The sequence below is a fragment of the Rhineura floridana genome, chromosome 5 (genome assembly GCF_030035675.1).
Source record: "Rhineura floridana isolate rRhiFlo1 chromosome 5, rRhiFlo1.hap2, whole genome shotgun sequence".
NCBI classification, from domain to species: Eukaryota; Metazoa; Chordata; class Lepidosauria; order Squamata; family Rhineuridae; genus Rhineura; species Rhineura floridana.
This window is the reverse complement of record NC_084484.1, coordinates 96,497,068-96,519,645: the sequence shown is the minus strand read 5'-3', so window position 1 is coordinate 96,519,645 and position 22,578 is coordinate 96,497,068. Positions and strand designations below refer to the sequence as shown.

General features: G+C 43.9%; 1 protein-coding gene across 2 annotated transcripts in view; it reads left to right on the top strand.

Annotated features, from left to right (window-relative positions):
- Positions 1-15,436: 15,436 nt before the first annotated feature.
- FAM3B (FAM3 metabolism regulating signaling molecule B) overlaps positions 15,437-22,578 on the top strand; it is a 38,923-nt gene continuing 31,781 nt past the window's right edge. The window contains exon 1 of one of the 2 annotated variants that reach the window (XM_061629463.1): positions 15,437-15,885. Coding sequence is in view for 1 of the 2 variants with exons in the window: in XM_061629462.1 (XP_061485446.1) it covers positions 18,157-18,181 (25 nt within the window). In the remaining variant the exon portion in view is untranslated. Of the gene's footprint in view, positions 15,886-17,892; positions 18,182-22,578 lie in introns of those variants that run through there. The other variant, XM_061629462.1, reaches the window with a different exon arrangement.

Sequence of the window (22,578 nt, the reverse complement as noted above, 5' to 3'; positions counted from 1 at the left end):
TGAACAGCCACACAGTGATTTTCTTTGGTCTGTGTGGAATCCCTTGCCACGAAAATATTGCTAATGAAGATGGTGCTGTCTGACATTTACTTATAGCACGGCTTTCATCCATCCTTCTAAACTGAGATGTCCAGTTGCAGATATTCCAGCGGTTTATTACTCTGTTGCCCAGGCAACTGAGTCAGCAATGGCAGCACTGGCAAGGTTCATTTTTTAACATGAAACACATTAAGAAAATGCACTGTGAAATGTGCTTCACCATTCAGTCCTGCACATTGTTTTTTTAGACATTTTTTCTATTATAGAAGTTCTTTAAATAAACTTGTCACTAAATTGAAAGAGCATATTGTGTAAAACTTTTCAAATAAGAGGGTTGATAGAGGTGGCTTTTGTTCAACAATATACATTGCTTTTAAAACATGCTTTCCATCGGAAATGTTGTTCTTGATCTCCAGCCACTACATTGTACTATAACCATTATTCCTAATTTGTAGTGAAAATTAATTTTGTTCCCAGCCTTTTATATATAATAGCAGTTGAAATATAGGATGAATTCCGATTGAAGCACAACACGGTAGCCATTCTTTGAGACGAGCTCATGATCAGCAGCCCCACATTTTATTTATTTATTATTTTATTTGTATCCTATCCTTCCAGCAGGCACCCAGGGTGGCAAACAAAGCTCTAAAAACACTTTAAAACACCATAAAAACAGATCTTAAAATACATTAAAACAAACAGCGTTAAAAACATTTATTTTTAAAAAAACCAACGTTTAAAAAGAGTTACAAACATTAAAAAAAACATATTGAGCAATGACGGATCTGTATCTGGTCTGTACCTCTATGGATAGGGGGAAAAATGCTCATGTGGTTTGATTTGCTTGGATGGTGTTTTTTTTAACTTACTGTAGTTTCAACATTAGCATCTTAGGCTAGGACTACATTCAGACATTGGGTTTATTGCATTAGTTTTACAAATTATAATGGTAGTGCTTCTGTCCCAATTTCTAATGTTCCTTTCACACTGCAGTACTTGTTGCATGGAACTGTGATTTTTTTTTTTGACGGGTGCACTGTCATGTCGCACTAAATTTTATTCACAATGGTGGGCATGGTGTGACATAACAATCAACAACATTGGACATGTTGCTACTCCCCCACTTTTTTTGCACATGTGCATTTCTGCTCCCCCATGATTAACCCATGAAAATGGCAGGAAAGAACTGTATGCTGGCATTCCACCACAAATTTCATCACTTTTCTCCTGTGAATTTCTGGGTTAATGGAGTGGCAAACTAAACTTCCATTTCTGTTAGATTTCCTGAAGTAACTTTTACATCATGGAAAAGATCAAATAAAATGAGTAAAATCAGATAAGGAAGTGTTGGGAAAATGGAATAAACTGTCTGAATGCAGCCTAAATTAGAACCTTCTCTGGCACAGGTGTGCAAAGAGGTTTTATACAAATGTTTTGCTGTGGAGAGCATTCAGATATCTGCTTTCTCCACCTCCAATCTGAAATGGTTTTGTTCAGCAACATCTATATCTTGTGAGACTATTGAGAATGCTTTTGGAAGAAACTCTGTGGTTGACTTTGGACCACCTTAAATGGCTTGATTAGCAAAGAGAACAGATACAGTACTGTCAATATAAGCATTTGCTTTCCATGCTATATAACGCACAGTGAACTGAAACTCAGTGTGAAACATTTTCTGTTAGGATCCTTCTGCAGTAGATATTTATCATTCCTACATGGATTGTAAACTAAATCATTTTTCTGTTGCTTTATTTATTGCCTGTGTTCATAATCTGGGCTGTCTAGGCATTATCTGGAAAACTCATCCTAGTGACCCCTTTCCAATATATTAGAAATTTGCATGTCAGATTTCTAATATTCAGGCTTTAAAGTTTAGAATGGGAAACTTGTACTAAAGTAGAACAGGTAGAGTAAAAGATATGTAATGCAGTCTAGGTCAATGTCAATACTGGCAATTGACAGTACCCTTAGTATAAGTTAGCAGCCAGGAGTAAGGAGCCATAAAACAGATTAGTGATCAGAACCAATGAGCAAGGCAGAATGAAGGAATAAATTAGGACTAAAAATGGATGAGTAAACCAGGGTCAGAGGACATGTCAGGATACAGGAACACACCAGAGCTGGGAAAGGCCTTGTAATGCAAGCAAGAGTAATCTGGAACAGGAAGTCTTTTTTAATCTGGATCCACTGACCAGCCTTGGTGGGTGGAGTCAGTACAAAAGGTTCTTCACGAAGAATGCTGCCAGCTGCAGTTCAATGACTTACCACAGAGGGCAGCTACATACAGATCCCAGCAGTTCCTGGCAGCCAAGAGGTTTAATCACCCTGTGTAATGTTGTAACTGTAATTTAGAAAAAGGTTGTAATGTGGGCAGTTTCAGGTAATGTAAAACATCAGTAATATTTTGTAGGGGTGAAATATGCCCAGAGTCTTAATCACAGACTTGTAAAACATGTTTAAATGTTTCTTGATTTCTGTTAGACTGCCTAAAAGGTAATCTAGAGTCTCCTACCTCTCTGGAATCTACTTGAAATTCAAATTTGGCTAGTTACATCCCACTCCTCCTTTTTTGTTGAATTTTCCCCACTCCATATTTAGGACCGGGTAGATTAATTCCATCTTCTTAAAGAGGTGTTTGTCCTTTCACAGAAACAGTTGTACACAACTAGCACATATAAAGATGTTAGTTGGCATGAAATGTTAATTAAACTAACAAGTCTAACTACATTCCTTCTAAGAGAGTTGCAGCGTTTGGTTGCCTCTCACACCCAGCAGCCCAGCAGCAGCCTCTAGCCTACAGATCAGCATTAAGAACAGTTGGGAGGAGAGAGAGAACTACAACACTCTATTTGCCTTCTACTTAGAGCTCTGTAAGCCGCTTTTTTAACATCAAGTTTATCCCCCTTTAACACCTTTTGGGACTATAAGAGGGGAGTAGTGTTGAGCTGAGAAGCCCACCTCCCTTTATGGCCATCCCCCTTACCTTAGGGTCTGGTTTTGGTGGCAGTGAGGGAGCAGTGTGACGGACGGCCAGAACATCAGCCAGGTGGTGGTGGGAGAGCGCCTAGCCTGCTCCCCCTGCCTGTGGTGTGGAGGGCTGTAGAGAGTAACGGCCTGGCGGTGGTGAGAGCGCTGCAGAAAACAGCCGGGCCCTGGACTCGGTGTGAGGCGCCAGGAGAACAGTCGGGGTGGCAGCATAGAAGAGCCGTGGGGGACATCGGCCCGGCGGCGGTGGGAGCGCTGCGGAGGGCAGCCAGGCTCTGGGTGCGGCCCAGCAACCGAAGGAAGATTGCCGTGGAGAGCAGCCGGGCATGGAGCTCTGGCTCGGCGGTAGTGAGAGTGCCGCCATTGCCCGGGGTTCCATTTCGTGGCCTTCTGCTGCCGCCGTTCATCGCCTCCTGCCTGTTTACATGCGGGTGCCACCTCGCTGCGGCCGCCGTTGCCGACTGGAGGACCGTTCTTTGGCCTTGCATCGCCAACGCCGTCGCTTCCCCGCTTGCGTGTGGGTGTGGCCGTTGCTGTGGCCGCCGCTGCAGACTGTGCGGCTGCCTGGGTGCCGTCGTTTGTGGCCTTGTCATCGCCACGGTGCTGCTGCTTGCCTGCTTGTATGCTGGTCTTGCCATTGTTGGGGTGCCCGGGCACGGTGCTGCTTGTGTGGTCGTGGTGCCGTTTGCTGCTGCTATTGAAGTGTTTTGCTATGCTGCTTGTTGGTTGAAGAGGATTAATTTTAATGTTGGCTGTCGTTCTGTGTGTATTGTGTGTGTGGATTAGTGTGGTGTGAATGTTTTGTATGATTGTTTTGTGTATGTGTATTCGTGTATTTTTACTATGTGCCTGGGAGCAAGGATTACATCCTTCGTGGGGGGACTTTCGGGGGGCCCAATTAACGTAGTGACGGGTAATGGGAGGTATGGTGTTAGGAGGAGAACTGGCCAGGTAAGGGGAACTCGTCCCAGACAAGTTGTGTCTGTGCCTTGTTCCGGTTCTCCTCTTACCCACAGGATTGCCGGTTGTCCTATCAGCCAGCTCTCGGATCTCCAAGTGCTGCTCTTGAATGCCAGGTCGGTATATAATAAAACCTCCCTCGTCCATGATTTAATTCTGGACGAGGGTGCCGACCTGGCGTGTATAACCGAGACCTAGGTGGGTGATCAGGGAGGAGTTGCTCTTTCCCAGCTTTGCCCACCCGGGTATGCGGTTCAGCACTGTGGTAGATCTGAGGGCCGGGGAGGGGGAGTTGCTGTGGTCTATAGGAGTACTTTTCCTCTCACTAAGCATCCTGTCCAGGTGGCGACTGGTCTAGAGTGTCTCCACCTTGTATTGGGCCAGGGAGACAGACTAGGAATACTGTTGGTGTACCGTCCACCTTGCTGCCCATCAGCTTCCTTAGCTGAGCTGACGGAGATAGTCTCGGAGGTACTATTGAGATCCCCTAGACTTTTGGTACTGGGGGATTTCAATGTCCATGCCGAGGCTGTCTTATCTGGTGCAGCTCAGGACTTCATTGCCTCCATGACAACAATGGGGCTGTCTCAATTTTCTGCTGGCCCAACGCATGTGTCGGGACATACTCTTGATTTGATCTTTGCCACTGGTCACGGAGATGGTGATCTGGAGGTGGGATGTTTTTCATCTACCCCATTGTCATGGACAGATCACCGCTTGTTGAGATTTAGGCTTACAGTAGCTCTTCCCCTCCGCAAAGGTGGAGGACCTATTAGGTTGGTCCGCTCCCGCAGTCTGATGGATCCTCTTGGTTTTCAGAGGGCCCTGGGAGATTTTCCGGCTGATAAGACTGGTGCTCCTGTCGAGGCCCTGGTCGCACTGTGGAATACAGAGATGACTCGGGCTGTTGACACGATCGCTCCTGCGCGCCCCCTCCGATGTAGAGCTCATACAGCTCCGTGGTATACCCCGGCGCTGAGAAGCAAGAGAGGAGGAGGCTGGAGTGCAGATGGAGGCGAACTCCCAACGATTGTAACCATGCTTTGGTAAGTGCCACCAATAAGTTGTATATGAAAGCGGTAAGGACAGCGAAAAAACTTTACTTCGCTGCCTCTATTAGGTCATCTTTATGCCGCCCAGCGGAGCTTTTTAAAGTTGTGCGGGGGCTTTTACATTCTGGCCCGCCCGATACTATAGAAACATCTGAAGCCCGCTGCAACGAAATTGCTGGGCACTTTCAAAGCAAGATTGCTTGCATTCGTAGGGACTTAGACTCTGATGTTGTGACAGATGAATCCAATGAATTGTCTGGAGCACGGCCTTGTTCTTTATTATTGGATGAGTTTCAGTTGGTGCAGCTCGAGGAAGTGGACAAGGTGCTTGGAATGGTCCGGGCAACCACGTCTGTTCTGGACCCTTGCCCATCTTGGCTAGTGAAAGCTAGCAGGGCTGGAACCACCGGCTGGGCCAGGGAAGTGGTTAATGCCTCCTTGAGAGAGGGAGTAGTCCCAAGTAGCCTCAAGGAGGCAATAGTGAGACCTCTATTAAAGAAACCTTCCCTGGACCTGGATAATTTGAACAACTACAGACCGGTAGCGAATGTCCCCTTTTTGGGCAAGGTTTTGGAGCGGGTGGTTGCTAGCCAGCTCCAGGTGCTCTTGGATGAAACCGATTATCTGGATCCGTTTCAATCCGGTTTTAGGCCCGGTTTTGGCACTGAAACAGCCTTGGTCGCCCTGTATGATGACCTTTGTCGGGAGAGGGACAGGGGGAATGTGACTTTGTTGATTCTCCTTGATCTCTCAGTGGCGTTTGATACCATCGACCATGGTATCCTTCTGGGGAGACTCGCGGAGTTGGGGGTACTGCTTGGCAGTGGTTCCGCTCCTACTTCGCGGATCGTCGCCAGAAGGTAGTGCTTGGGGAACATTACTCAACACCCTGGACTCTCCATTGTGGAGTCCCTCAGGGGTCGGTTTTGTCCCCCATGCTTTTTAACATCTACATGCAGCCTCTGGGTGCGGTCATCAGGAGTTTTGGAGTGCGTAATGACACGCAACTCTATTTCTCCTTTTCATCTTCTTCAGGTGAGTCTGTTGATGTGCTGAACCGTTGCCTGACCGCGATAATGGACTGGATGAGAGCTAATAAACTGAGACTCAATCCAGACAAGACTGAGACACTGTTGGTGAACACCTTCCCCGCTCAGATGGTGGATGTGCATCCTGTTCTGGTTGGGGTTACATTCCCCCTGAAAGAACAGGTCCGTAGTTTGGGGGTTCTTTTTGACCCTTCCTTGTCTCTTGAGGCTCAAGTGGCCTCGGTGGCATGGAATGCGTTTTACCATCTCCGTTTGGTAGCCCAACTACACCCCTATCTGGATGGCGACGACCTCGCCTCAGTTGTCCATGCTCTGGTAACTTCGAGATTGGATTACTGTAATGCACTCTACATTGGGCTGCCCTTGAAGACAGTTCGGAAGCTTCAGCTAGTGCAGAATGCGGCAGCTAGATTATTGACGAGGACCAGTCGGTCTTCGCATATAACTCCTGTTCTGGCTCGCCTGCACTGGCTACCTATTTGCTTCCGGGCGAGATTCAAGGTGTTGGTTATGACCTATAAAGCCTTACATGGCGTGGGACCGCAATACCTGGCGGAACGCCTCTCCCACTATGAACCTACCCGTTCGCTTCGTTCGTCATCGAAGGCCCTCCTCCGGGTACCAACTCATTGTGAAGCCCGGAGGGTGGTTACTAGATCTAGGGCCTTTTCTGTGGTGGCCCCTGAGTTGTGGAATAGCCTCCCCGAAGAGGTACACCTGGCGCCTACACTATTATCTTTTCGGCGCCAGGTAAAGACCTTTTTAAGCTCCCAGGCATTTTAATCACTTTAATCTTTTTAGCTTTTTAATCTTGTATACTAATGTCTTTATTTTTATTTTCTGTTTAACTGTATTTGTTTTTATGTCATATATGTTTTTGTGATTTTATTATTGCCATGTATGTATTTTACCTTATGCTGTTTACCGCCCTGAGAGCTATTTGCTAAGGGCGGTATATAAATGCAACCAAATAAAATAAGTAAAATAAATAATTAATGTTAGCACACTGGCAGGGAATGTGCAAAACATTTGCATTTATTGTCACCCATATTCTTGAATGCCTATAAGAATTCTCCAAATTTGAAAATAAAAGTGGTTGTCATCTGGTGAGGCTTTATTGTATACATGCAGACTTAAATTGAATTCTGAGAAACTAACCACCCTCACTTACACTTGGTTTAGTGCAGCCTTTCCCAACCAGTGGGCCACCAGATGTTGTTGGACCGCAATTCCTATCTTTCCTGACCATTGGCAATGCTGGCTGATGGGAGTTGTGGTCCAACAACATCTGGTGGCCCACTAGTTGGGAAAGGCTGGTTTAGTGTAAATATGGCCATGTGGAAACACATGTACGGGAGGGCTTACCAATACATAAAGGGGTCACCTATGTGATCATTTTTTCCATCTAAATTTGCATGGATAGTATCTAACGCTGTCGGTGCATGAAAGGAACTGACTTCCAAGCGTGTAACAGAACTTCACTTTCCTCTCTTTTCCTTCCCTCCAGCCCCTCCAGGGACCCTCCAGAGGTGTGCAAGGGACTGGATTCCACCCCATGTAATCTTGCAGAAGGATAATCTGTTTACTAAAATTGGGACAGAATATAAAGTATCTAAATAATGATTCTCAAATTATTTTCTAAATCTGTCTTTCCTATCCTGGTGCTGTCCAGATGTTTTGGATTGCAACTCCCATCAGCTCAGCCAGCATGACCAAATTTGGGGGGACAAGAGTTGGAATCCAAAATGTCTGGAGGGCACAAGGTTGGGGAAGGCTGCTCTAAATGGCTTGATTTGTCAAAATTATATTTATGCCACAAGACAAAATATGACTCACCTATGAGGAAAGACTGCAGCATCTGTGGCTTTTTAGTTTAGAGAAAAGGTGAGTCAGAGGTCACACAATAGGAGTGTATAAAATTATGCATAGCATAGGGAAAGTGGATAGAGAAAAGTTTTTCTCCCTCTCAGAACACTAGAACTTGTGGACATCCAATGAAGTTGAATGTTGGAAGATTCAGGACAGAAAAGAGAAAGTACTTCACACAGCGCATAGTTACTATGGAATTTGCTCCCGCAAGAGGCAGTGATGGCCACCAACTGGGATGGCTTTAGAAAAATAGATAAATTCATGGAGAATAAGGCTATCAATATGAAAGTTAAAGAGGAAAGCACAAAAGCAGGACTACAGCTGAACGTCAAGAAGACTAAAGTAATGACAACAGAAGATATATGTAACTTTAACGTTGTCAAGGATTATCAATGCCTTGGCACAGTCATTAACCAAAATGGAGGCAATAAGAAATCAGAAGAAGGCTAGGACTGGGGAGGGGAGCAGCTATGAAAGAACTAGAAAATATCCTCAAATGCAAAGATGTAGCCATAATTGCTGTGCTCTGTCTCCATAGTCAGAGGCAGCATGCTTCTGAAAACCAGTTGCCGGAAGCCTCAGGAGGGGAGAGTGCTCTTGCACTGAGGTCCTGTTTGTGGGCTTCCCTTGGGCAACTGTGAGAACAAAATGCTGGTCTAGATGGGCCACTAGCCTGATCCAGCAGGCTCTTATGTTCTTATGAAACTCCTGCCACTAGCAGCAAGTTTGAATAGGCTTAGATATTGATTCTTGCTGGGGATAATTATCTCATCAGTTTCTGTTACACCAGATTACAAATCTTTCAGTCTCATGAAGTAAAGGTAACTGACCATGCAGTTGTTCAAGAGACATGTTGTGTTAAAGCTTTCCAGTGAAGAAAAATGTATTTTCAAAATGTATTTATTTATTATTTGATATCCTACCCTTCTTTCCAGCAGGAGCCCAAATGGAGCTCCATCCCCCCAAATGGAAAACCAACACTGGTTTCAAATATTTTTAAGTGCTTATTGCATTCATATTTTCTAAAATATGTTATTAATGGGTTGTTGTGTTAAAGTACATCTTGTGTTGAACTGAAACAACCTAAGAAATGATACAGGGAAAGGGGCCATCTTGTGAATCATGTGATAACCCCCAAAGGTTGGAGCCAAAAGAATCCAACAATATTAGTTTGCTGGTGAGAACTGTACTTTTTTATCTTGTCTTTAATGGAGGATTAACCAATGGCCTTGTAATAATAATCTTACTTCAGTATTGCAGAGGACCATACTGAAAACAGGCATTAGAAGCATGTTAATATTTTAGCAACAAGAAAATCTGTAAGACGTTAGGAAAGAGGATCAGCCAACAATGTGTGATGTGTATAATTTGTTATACAACTTGACCTTTTACAATTGTCTGAAGTAGCCCTCAACAATTATTGAGAAGTTGGTACAGTTGCTCAGGTTACTTAATATCTTTTTTAATCTTGGCACATAACTAACTTTTTGATAGATAAAAATCTGTTGCTCTGGAACTGCAGAGCTTAAGGGAAACACAGGGAGGCCCATCTATCCAGATCCGATGAGCCTGATGAAATGACGTAATTTTAAGAAATGATACTTGGAACTTCCCTCTTGCATTCCTTTTGTATTGTGTCTATTAGATTGTGAACCTGCGGGCAGGAAGTGTCTTTCCATTTCTGTCCAATACTTAGAAAAATTTAGAAGTGATGATAATAAAATATAAGGGGCCCAAATCTTGTGTAACTAACAAATTTTAATATGAGATGCAGGGAAATTTGTTAGTCACTACTAGATTTTTCACATGTTCTTTTGTATTTCTAAACTTTTTTGTTCTCAGATATGCACTATATTAAAATATTTTTTCCTGCTGGTTTAAATTAATAAACAAATCTAACCTCTTTAGTGTGTGTGTATGTGCTTTATGCTTTTGGTGTTTATACCATGAGTTGCCATACATAGGCAACATAGACAGGTTCTTGCCCACAAGGAGCTTGCAGTTTAAAATAATGAGGAAACTGAAGGAGAGAAGAATGTGAGCAAATGCTTCTATATGTGCGTAATGCTTGGTTACAGTTGGGAATGAGGATTCAGGTTGAGAATGGGCAGCAAGGGATAATGGGCAGTGTCATTGGAATGAGAAACCCACACTTCACCTAGAGTGGTAAGAGTTGGAGGAATGGAGAGCACAGACAGCAATGCAAACAATTAACATGGAGTAAGAGTTCTAAAACTACTGAACTATTACCTATTTTAAAAAAATGTAATTAGCGATTTGCAATTTGGTTTCAGTAGAAGAGGTTACTGGGTGAAATCCTGGCTTCATGTTGTTTAAATCCCATTCCACATTTCCTAAGAGTAAATGAAGGCTAGTTTGACCCAAGGCCAAATATATTTTTGAGCTATATATATTTATAATAATAATAATAATAAAATTTTATTTGTTAGTCGCCTATCTGTCCGAGTTAACGGACACTCTGGGCGATGTACAACAATGCAAAATACATAAATCAATATACAAATCAACAAGTCATAACATCAATTCATCTAAAACCATTCTTCGATTAATACACCATAAAACTAGTCCGCCCCAGAAACTCCATAGGCCTGCCTGAATAGCCAGGTCTTTAAGGCTCGGTGAAAACCGATCAGGGAGGAGGCATGTCGAAGGTCAAAAGGAAGCGAGTTCCAGAGGGTGGGGGCCACGATCGAAAATGCCCTCTCTCTGGTCCGCACCAGCCTAGCTGTTTTAACCGGTGGGACCGAGAGAAGGTCTTGTGAGGCTGATCTTGTTTGGTGGCATAATTGGTGATACTGGAGGCGTTCCTTCAGATAAACTGGGCCGAAACCGTATAGGGTTTTAAAGGTCAATACCAACACCTTGAATTGGGCCCGGTAAACAACTGGTAACCAGTGTAGGTCTACCAACACTGGGGTGATATGATCCCGGCGACAGCTCTGCTTTATCAAGTGTGCTGCCGCATTCTGTACCAGCTGCAATTTCTTTTTTTTTTAATAAAAAGTTGGACTAAAAAACTCAGGAAGAAACATACTAACCTGACTTTAATTTGATTCCACATGCCGGAGTGTGTGTGTGTGTGTACGTGGGAGTACTCTCAATCTTACAACACAACCTTATCTGTTATCCTTTGTATACTTAAAAATGAAATGGGAATAAATCCAAATAGGAAGACTTTCTCTAGTGCAGTGGTTCCCATACCTCCCCTCCCCAACCACATGAGGATTGCTATTGGTCTTGGCACTGATTTTTCTGCCTATCCTAGCAACTGTAATGCAGTTTCAAAATCTTTAATTTTATAAATGAAACCAAATTTTTAGTATTATAATTTGCATCTCATAGAATTTTAATGGTAAAATACAGTGTAATATAATTGCAAGATGCAATGTAAGAAACAAGTCATAAAAATACAATTAAAAATCAATATTGAATGTGGACATGCAGGAACCAACCTGGATGAAGCTTGCAAACCACTGGTGGTCCATGGACCACTGTTTGGGAATCCCTTTCTCTAGTGACACAGTAAGGCTCAGATAATACAGGACCAGAACAACATGGGGGGGCATATTTGCTGGACCCAAGCACTGCATTCTCCCCAGGTGCATTTGGGTCTGAAAGACCAGGTTCAACTTGTGACATTGCATAACATTTTTTTTATCATGGGGGATGAATGTTAAGACATCATCTTTGCCTTTATTTCCCAGCTTTGTAGAGCTTGACCAAAAGTGAAAGAGTTGTACAGTAGGGCCCTGCTTTTCAGCAGCCCTGCTAATACGGCGGCTTTCAATTTATTTATTAATTAATTAATTTATTGCACTTGTATACCGCCCCATAGCCGAAGCTCTCTGGGCGGTTTACAGCAATCAAAAACATTAAAACAAATATACAATTTAAAACATATTTTAAAAACAATTTAAAACAAAATTTTAAAATTTAAAACAATATAAAAACAATTTAAAACACATACTAAAATGTCTGGGAGAAGAGGAAAGTCTTGACCTGGCACCGAAAAGATAACAGTGATGGCGCCAGGCGAACCTCGTCAGGAATTTCATTCCATAATTTGGGGGCCGCCACTGAGAAGGCCCTCTCCCTTGTTGCCACCCTCCAAGCTTCCCTTGGAGTAGGCACCCGGAGGAGGGCCTTTGATCTTGAACATAGTGTATGGGTGGGTTCGTATCGGGAGAGGCGTTCCGTCAGGTATTGTGGTCCCAAGCCGTGTAAGGCTTTATAGGTCAAAACCAGCACCTGGAATTGAGCTCGGAAACATACAGGCAGCCAATGCAAGCAGGCCAGAATCAGTTTTATATGTTCAGACCGTCTGGTCCCTGTTACCAATATGGCTGCTGCATTTTGCACAAGCTGTAGTTTCCGAACTGTCTTCAAAGGCAGCCCCACATAGAGTGCATTGCAGTAATCTAGCTTGGAGGTTACCAGAGCATGGACAACTGAAGCCAGGTTATCCCTGTCCACATAGGGACGTAGTTGGGCCACCAACCGAAGTTGGTAGAAGGCACTGTGTGCCACCGAGGCTACCTGAGCCTCAAGTGACAGAGATGGTTCTAGGAGAACCCCCAAGCTATGAACCTGCTCCTTCAGGGGGAGTGCAACCCCATCCAGGACAGGTTGGACATCCACCATCTGGTCAGGAGAACCACCCACTAGCAGCATCTCAGTCTTGTTTGGATTGAGCCTCAGTTTATTAGCCCTCATCCAGTCCATGGTCGCAGCCAGGCACCGGTTCAGCACATTGACAGCCTCACCTGAAGAAGATGAAAAGGAGAAATAGAGCTGCATGTCATCAGCATACTGATGGCAATGCACTCCAAAGCTCCGGATGACCGCACCCAATGGTTTCATGTAGATGTTGAACAGCATGGGGGACAGAACTGACCCCTGCGGAACCCCATACTGGAGAGTCCAGGGTGCCGAGTAATGTTCTCCAAGCACCACCTTCTGGAGGCGGCCAAGTAGGAGTGGAACCACCACAAATTGATGATTTGATAGTGGCAGCAAAATATTGGTTTTTTGCTGCCCTCACTGCCCCTAAATACAGCTTACAATAGGCACTTACCAGTGTATAATTGCATCCACTAGGAGTTCGCCTCCATCTGCACTCAAGCCGTCTCCTATATTGTTTCATCGCTCTCAGCTCTGGGGTGTACCATGGAGCCGTACGAGCTCTACACAGGAGAGGGTGCTCAGGAGCAATCATGTCAACCGCCCGGGTCATTTCTGTATTCCACAGTTCAACCAGGGTTTCGACAGGAGAGCCAGCCCTATCAGCCAGAAAACTCCCCAGAGCCCTTTGGAAACCATCTGGATCCATTAGTCTCTGGGGGCGGACCAACTTAATAGGTCCCCCACCCTTGCAGAGTGGAAGAGCCGCTGTAAGTTCAGCAAGCAGTGATCTGTCCATGACAGAGGGACTGATGTAAGGCCCCCCACATTCAGATCACCAACTTCATGTCCAGATGCAAAAACCAAATCTAGAGTATGCCCTGCTACATGTGTTGGGGCAATGGCATATTGGGACAGTCCCATGGTTGTCATGGAGACCATGAAATCCTGAGCCGCCCCAGATAAGGTGGCCTCAGCATGGATGTTGACATCCACCAGAACCAACAGTCTGGGGCATCTCAACAGTACACCCGAGACCACCTCCATCAGCTCAGCTAGGGAGTCTGTTGGGCAGAGGGGTGGGCAGTGGGGTGGGCAGTACACCAACAGAATTCCCAGTCTGTCCCGCTGACCCAACTTAAGGTGCAAACACTCCAGACCAGTAGTCACATGGACAGGGTGCTTGCAGAGGAAGATGGAGCTCCTATAGACCACAGCAACCCCCCCTCCCCAACCCTCAGGTCTACCCTGATGCTGGACCAGGTACCCTAGTGGACATAGCTGGGAGAGACTGACTCCCCCCTGCTCACCCACCCAGGTCTCGGCTATACATGCCAGATCGGCTTTCTCATCCACAAGTAAATCATGAACGAGGGAGATCTTACTATGCACCGATCTGGCATTTAGCAGCAGCATCTGGAGGCCTGAGAGCTGGCTGATAGGGCAACCAACAAAACTGCGGGAGTGGGGAGGACCGGAACAAGGCACAGCCATTAACTGCCTGGGCCGCATTCCCTTACCTGGCAAGTCCTTCTCACAATGCTATATCTCCCTCTACCCGTCACTACACTAATTGGGGGCCCCTCAAATCTCCCCACTTGGCTCTGAGTCCTCTCTCCCAGGCACATAACTGAAGACCCAGAAAAAGGCAGACAAAGCAGGAGCCATCTCAGCCAGCTGGCTTATGTATGCCCTCCAGAGAAGGGACAGGTGGAAAAAATCAGCCGCAGCTGGCTGAGTACCTGGTCTGGCAAGGCGTGACCCCCACCAATTCGAGTAAGGCCCCACTCATACGGCATTTGTTCTGCTTTTATGGTGTTTTTTGGGCGTCAGGTGCCATTTTATTGATGGAGTTCTGCTTTTAGGCGGGTTTCGCTTTTAGGTGGAGATCTGGAATGTAACCTGCCATATGAGTGGGGCCCTACTGTAATTCTGATAATCAAGTTTTTAAAATCATTGTGTTGCTTATTAGATTTATTTGTTGCTTGTTACACAAAAGTATCCAAGCAACTTACAACATATTTAAAAACATAAAACAAATACATTTTAATATCAAGACATCATACTACAAAACCACATGGAACTCATAAAAAATACAAAGCACCCCCATTTCCCCAATAACAGTTTAGGACACAAAATGTAAAGATTTGTCCAGGTACTTGCTTGGTATATCGAAAGGCAGAATGCATTCTGTCATTCACAAGGTGGTGCTCTTATACAATCTTTCAAACTGGAAACTTAACTGCAATCCTAATGCAAAGTATTGCAAAATTAAGCTGCCCAAACAGGCCTAATGCCATACATATGTGGTGGGACTGGCAGGAAATATTGAACACAAGCAGTTAATAGTTTATACTCTGTATTTTGTGTTATACTATCAATAAAAACTACTGTTCTGCTCTTGAGTAAGCTTGATAATGTGACTGCAACTAAAAGCTGAAAAATGGTAGATAATAGGCTTATTGCAGCAGGTTTATTGGTAATTCAAAATGGGGGGAAAGGCGAGATTTACCAGTGAAATTGAAAAGAAATATATAGCACATGTATACAAAACTCTGGAAGGATAAACACAAAAATGACTTGGGAATGCTAGCAAAATTTTGTGCAGTTATTAAAAGGAAAAAATGATTACTTTAATCAGGGTTGGCCCTACATTAGGCAAAATGAGGCAGCCAATCATAAAGGGTTGGATAGAGCTGAGAGCCAGGTATGTGGCCTGTCCTGTGCTCCCTAAGCTAGCCTGTTGCCCTTGGGTGGCTGCTGTCCTATCACCAGAGTTGAAATAAGATTCAGCTGTCAGTCTGATTAGCTTCTGAATACAGAAGGATAATCTTTTTTGCTTCAGGCAGCAAAATGACTTAGATCAGCCCTGATGATAATGTTAAGAGTTATTGAATATTATCTAATTACATTAAGAGCTACCTTTTTGATTTTGATTTTTTTGAAAAAGCATAATGTGCCTAGATGCAAGTCAACGGAGCACTGTTTGGGGACTAGGAGTGAGGTCAGAGCCTGGCCAAAACGACAAGAGATGGTGTATGTACTCTTTCTATGGTTGTTTTGGCAGGAAATCCAAACCAGCTGACAAAGTTATCAACAGAAGGGAGGAGTAACTTCCACTGCAGCAGTTTAAACACTTTTTAAAAAACCACTGAAGGTTACACTTTTTTAAGGGGAGAAGGCTGCGAAGTTCATCCCCTCTCCTCCAATTTCGCTATAATATTCCACTGGACTACACATGGGTGTGCAGATGCTGCCTCCACACAAGCACTAATAAGTTGCTTCTTTGGGTAAGTTTTGCAATCTTTTAATCTGATTTTAAACACATTTCCCACAAGCTGTCGGGATAAGGCAGGGTTCATATCAATTGTGTCAAGGATGGGAGGAACCTTCTTAATGTAATAATTTCCAGAGGTGAACGCTGTTGTAACAAAAGCAATAGTCTTGTAACATCTGAAAAGGTCAACACATATCTTATGGCATAAACGTTTGTCAGGAAATACTCTAAAAAGCCAGTGTAGCTGGTATCATACAGATGTTCTTGAAGCTGACCACTGAACCGCCATCAGGACTCTGACAGCCACATTGTGAACAAGCTGAAGCTTCCAGGATGCTTTTAAAAATAGCCCTATGTAGAGTGCACTATAGTAGTCTAGTCTGGACATGACCAGAGTATGTCTTATTGTGGTTAGATCTGCCCTTGTGGACCAGAGTCCACTTCATCAGATACAGCCAATGATATCCTGAGTTACTGTTCTCTATGTGTGTGTATGTATAGATGCTGTAAACAGATACTCCAAAAGGAAAGGAAATGCAGAAAATATAGTGACCTCCTTCCTCTTGGATCAGAGTATTATTAATCTTAATGTTCAAAAGAGAAGAATGTAACAGTTCTAGGGTTTGTTTTTTAAAGGGGGGAGTCAATATATGTTGGACCACTCTCCTGATGCCAAGCTTCTGTCTTCACGGGGTCCTCCTTCAGCTGACCCTCTGAGGAAGCTTTGGAGGGTGGTGACAAGGGAAAGGGCCTTTCATTTGCAACTCCTCACTTGCAGAATGCTCTCCCTGGTGAGGGACACCTCATGCCATAGTTACGTTTTTACCTGGCACCTAAAGGATGCAATTTCTGCTCCCAGGCACTGGATGGATTGTTATGATTTTGCTGCCTATTGCTGATATATTTAGGCTGCTGTTTTACTGGGTAGTTTATAGGTTCTTGAAACATTTTGTTCTTTTCCATACCATGGACTGGGAAAAAGACCAATAATTGGGTGTTAGAACAAATTAAACCAGAACTATCACTAGAAGCTAAAATGATGAAACTGAGGTTATCATACTTTGGACACATAATGAGAAGACATGAGTCACTAGAAAGACAATAATGCCGGGAAAAACAGAAGGGAGTGGAAAAAGGAAGGCCAAATAGGAGATGGATTGATTCCATAAAGAAAGCCACAGACCTAAACTTGCAAGATCTGAACAGGGTGGTTCACAACAGATGCTCTTGGAGGTCACTGATTCATTGGGTCGCCATAAGTCGAAATTGACTTGAAGGCATATAAACAACAACCACCTCCTTCTGTTAGTCTTTATGCTCCTTACATTTTGTACATCACTTGGAGATGCCTTATATCACACACAATTAATAAGCAGAATAAATAATGGACTGCCTTCAAGTCAATTCCGACTTATGGTGTTCCTCTGAATAGGATTTTCATGGTAAGAGATATTCAGAGGGGTTTACCATTGTCGCTGAGGCTGAGGCTGGCCCAAAGTCACCCAGTGAGCTTCATGGCTATGTGGGGATTCGAAGTCTGCACTACACCACTGGCTCTCAGAATATATACTGTAATACTGAAGGATAAAGGGGAGGCGTCTCCTGTGGGCCTTAAGGAAAGGGTTAAAAAGCCAATAATAGCCCAACCCCAAGGATCCAGATAAGCTTCTACAATTCTAAAACACTTAGCAGATAGTAAGTCCAACTGAACTCAGTGGGGCTTATGTCTGAGTAGACAAGTGTCTGGCTGAATTGTAGAGGCTGCAATTCTAGGCACCCTTATGTGGGAGTAAGCACCGTTGAACACAGTGGTAGTCTACCGCCTCATAAACACGCTTCGGTTTTCTCTGCCTGTTCGCTAAGCCTACTCTAAAAGCCTGTTTTCCAGGTAAACTAGATGCGGCTTAACTCTTCTGTCAGCGCCTCTCTACGAGCTCGTCAGGAAGCGTTCAGCGGCACTAAGCCCTCGATCCACCTGGTTGCGCAACTTTCCGGCGACTCCTTTTCGCCGCGATGCCCCTCCCCGTTTTGCCCCCTGGCGGAGGACAGCGCCTATCCAGCAGGTCTCCAGGCGGGTAATGTGGAGCGGGCCAAGGCCGCGGCAAGTGCAGCGAACAACTTCCCGCTTCCTCCTCCCAGCCAGAACAGGGAATAATCTCCCACAGCAAAGAGCAGAGTGCAAATAGCCCGGCATATTTCCTTGTCCGTCATTGCCTATGTAGACTGAAAGAGGGGTAGGGGTGGGGACGGCTTTAGCAAAACAAAGTCCCAGTAAGACTGAAAGATGATGGTGCGGGCGGGCTGCAACAGTGAGTAGCTTGAAGCTTTTGTCTCTAATCCCTAAACTCTTGCCCTTTCTATTCTTTTTTAAAACACGATCTAGCTCCTTCTGTTGTTGCTGTGCTGTTGAGGGTAACTCTGCTTTGATCATGGGACTTTTCGCGTGAGCCAGAACTGATTTGAAGTACTCTCTGAGCACGTGCAAAGTACTTTCCCCTCGGTGCTGAGCTGTTCCTGCTCACCAGGGATCTGGGGGGAGGGATCTGAGATGGAAGACGTGTCACTCCTAAAGTTTAGAAATTAAACCCAACAACCCCTGTGAGATAGAATGATCTTTTCTGTCAGAAAGTAGATGCATGGGGAAGTTCGTGCTAGGAGAGCTGCCAGGTCCCTCCTCCCTCCACGTGTGCCTTCATGGTCTTCATTTAAGGTTGCATTATGTCCCTTATGCTAAAACTTTTATCATAGTAACAGAGTCTTCTGGCAACCTAAAGACTAACAAATTGGTTATGGCACATGTTTTCGTGGTCGATTGTTCCCTTCATCCGATATATTAAAGCACTGTGGTTCCGATCTTATCTCCAGGGTTGTTTTCAGAGAACAGTATCATGTGATTGTTTTTCATCCCCCTGGCAGTCGTGTTGTGGGGGGTGCCGCAGAGTACCAACTTGTCCCCAATGCTGTTTAACATCTATATGAAGCCCTTGGGAGCAGTCAAAAGGAGATTTGGGGCAAGGTGTCAGCAGTACACTAATCATAAAAATGTAAATGTACTGCTCTCAAGTCAATTCCGACTTATGGCAACCCTATATGGTTTTCATGAGGCTGAGAGGCAGTGACTGGCCCAAGGTCACCCAGTGAGCTTCATGGCTATGTGGGGATTTGAACCCTGGTCTCCTAGGTCATAGTCCAACACTTTAACCACTACACCACACTGGCTCATACTCAGCTCTGTTTCTCTGTAGCATCTGAATTGGGAGAGACTGTAAAAGCCCTTGACAGCTGCCTGGACTCAGTGGTGAGCAGGATGAGAGCCAATAAATTGAGCCTGAGCAAGATGGAGGTGCTGTGGTTGGTAGTTCCCAAGTTTGGATAATTGGTCAGTTACCTGCTTTGGATGGGATTGTACTCCCTCTGAAAGAGCAGGTTTGTAGTCTGGGGGTGCTCTTGGATCCATCTTTCTCACTAGAGGCCTGGGTGACCTCAGCGGCTAGAAGTGCCTTTTACCATCTTTGGCTGGTAAGACACCTGCAGCTGTTTCTGGACCAGGATAGCCTGACCACTGTTGTCCATACACTGGTAACCTCCAGGCTGGATTACTGTAATGCGCTTTATGTGGGGCTGCCCTTGAGGTTGGTCTGGAAGCTGCAGCTGGTGCAAAATGCAGTGATGAAATTGCTCACTGGGGCAGAGCATCGCCAACATGTCACCCTGCCGCTGAAAGAATTACACTGGCTGCCTATTAGCTTCTGAGCCAAGTTCAAGTTTCTAGTTTTGGTGTACAAAGCCCTATACAGCTTGGGACCAGGATATCTGAAAGACCGTCTTATTCCTTATATACCCAGTAGATCACTATGCTCTACAGGCGAGGGCCTCCTGCAGATACCATCTTATCAGGAGGTCCTTTCTGCACAATATAGGAAGCAGATCTTTAGAGTAGTGGTGCCTACCCTTTGGAATTCCTTCCCCTCAAATATTAGACAGGCACCATCTCTGGTCTGCATCTGTGTGGAATTGCTTTTTAAGACGTTTTTAATGCTTTTTTTAAAAAAATATGTTTTTAAATATGTTTTGCTTAAACATGTTTTAAAGATGTTTAATTTTAATATATTTTAAAGTCTGTTTTTATGATGTTTCAGAGTGTTTTTAGTGTTTTGTTTGCCACCCTGATCTCCTACTAGGAGGAAGGGCAGGATATAAATTTAATTAATAAATAATAAAATAAATATGTATCTGCCCACTCAGAATAACACTGCATGCATCTGATGAAGTGGACTGTAGTCCACGAAAACTTGTGCCAACTCTTTAAGTTGGCCCAAGACTGCTTTCTTTTTTGGTGCAAGACACTACTGCTACTACCACTATTTATTTATTTATTTATTTATTTATTTATTTATTTATTTATTTATTTATTTATTTATTCAATTTATATACCGCCCCATAGCCGAAGCTCTCTGGGTGGTTTACAACAGGTAAAAAACATCTGACATACAATTAAAACCTCATATTAAGCAATTTAAAAATAAGTTAAAAATATCAAGAATTAAAACATAATTAAACACACACTAAAATGCATATTAAATACTACTAAAATGCTGAAAATGCCTGGGAGAAGAGGAAGGTTTTTATCTGATGCCGAAAGGATAATAATGTTGGCGCCAGGCGTATCTTATCAGGAAGAATATTCCAGAGTTTGGGGGCCACCACTGAGAAGGCCCTTTTTCTTGTTGTCACCTTCCGGGCTTCTTTCTGGGTAGGCACCCGGAGGAGGGCCTTCGATGTTGAGCGCAGTGTGCGGGTAGGTTCATATCGGGAGAGGCGTTCCATCAGGTATTGTGGTCCCATGCCGTACAAAGCTTTATAGATTAAAACCAGCACCTTGAATCAAGCCCGGAAACATATAGGCAACCAGTGCAGGCGGGCCAGAATCGGTGTTATATGTTCGGACCGCCTGGTCCCAGTTATCAGTCTGGCCGCCGCATTTTGCACGAGCTGCAGTTTCCGAACCATATTCAAGGGCAGCTATGGAAATCCTTGCGTTAGGAATTAAATGTATATGTGCATAGGACCCTTAAAAAGTGGTAATGGACTGCCTTCAAGTCAATTCTGACTAATGGCGACCCTATGAATAGGGTTTTCATGGTAAGCGGTATTCAGAGGTGGTTTACCATTGCCTTCCTCTGAGGCTAAGGGGCAGTGACTTGCCCAAGGTCACCCAGTGAGCTTAAGAAGAGGTTATGAATTGCTAATGGATGGCCTACAGGAACAGCATACTTGATTTACCCATCATCAACAGAGGTACATTTTTGCCCAGTTTGGTCCTGGGCAAAATAAGGTTTTGTTTTTTAAAAAAAAGATTTAAAAAAATTGAGAGCAATTTTTTTTAATATTTTTTTTTGTATAGTGGATAGAGTGTTTAAGCTTGGACTAGGGGACTAGTTATCTTGGTTTCCATAGCTTGTTTGCACTGTCTTAACCTAGCTGTCTCTTAAAGTTGTAATGAGAATAAAATTGGGTGATATGTGTGTGTGATAATATTTACTTATATAAATGTATTTATATACTGCTATATGACAATGAGGACACTGAACTTGTCAAGGATTATCAATACCTTGGCACAGTCATTAACCAAAATGGAGACAATAGTCAAGAAATCAGAAGAAGGCTAGGACTGGGGAGGGCAGCTGTGAGAGAACTAGAAAAGGTCCTCAAATACAAAGATGTATCACTGAACACCAAAGTCAGGATAATTCAGACCATGGCATTCCCGATTTCTGTGTATGGATGTGAAAGTTGGACAGTGAAAAAAGCGGATAAGAAAAAAACCAACTCATTTGAAATGTGGTGTTGGAGGAGAGCTTTGTGCATACCATGGACTGTGAAAAAGACCAATAATTGGGTGTTAGAAGAAATTAATTGACCAGAACTGTCACTAGAAGCTAAAATGATGAAACTGAGGTTATCATACTTTGGACACATCATGAGAAGACATGATTCATTAGAAAAGACAATAATGCTGGGAAAAACAGCAGGGAGTAGAAAAAGAGGAAGGCCAAACAAGAGATGGATTGATTCCATAAAGGAAGCCACTGACCTGAACTTACAAGATCTGAACAGGGCGGTTCACGACAGAGGTCACTGATTCATAGGGTCGCTATAAGTCATAATCAACTTGGAGGCACAGAACAACAAATATAACAAAGTGCTATACAGCAATAGATGCAGTAAAATATAAAACACCATTAAAACAGTAAAACATGAATATGAAAATGACTGGCTGATAAAAAAAAATTAAATGGTTGCCTGGATATGTCTAGCTAAAAAGGTCTTCAAGAGACACCTATTTATTTGTTTGTGCTTGCAATGTTTTATATGACCCATGAGTGCAAAGTTCTCTTGGCAGTGTACAGGGGGAAAACAACCATAAAATAGGGAGGAAAACTGTGTCCCTTCAGATGTTGTTGGATTGTAACTCCCATCATCCCCGACTATTGGCTGTGCTGGCTGTGGCTGACAGGAGTTGGAGTGCAACAGCATCTGGTGTGACACAGGTTCCCCATCCCTGCCTCAAAAATTTAAAATGCAACATGAACAGAAACCAGAAAAAAATTAAAAATTGCATCAAAATAAAACCAAAGTAACAACAATAATAGCAAAAAAAGTGTCAAAGATCCGGAAGATCACTAAAACATGTAAGTAAATAAGG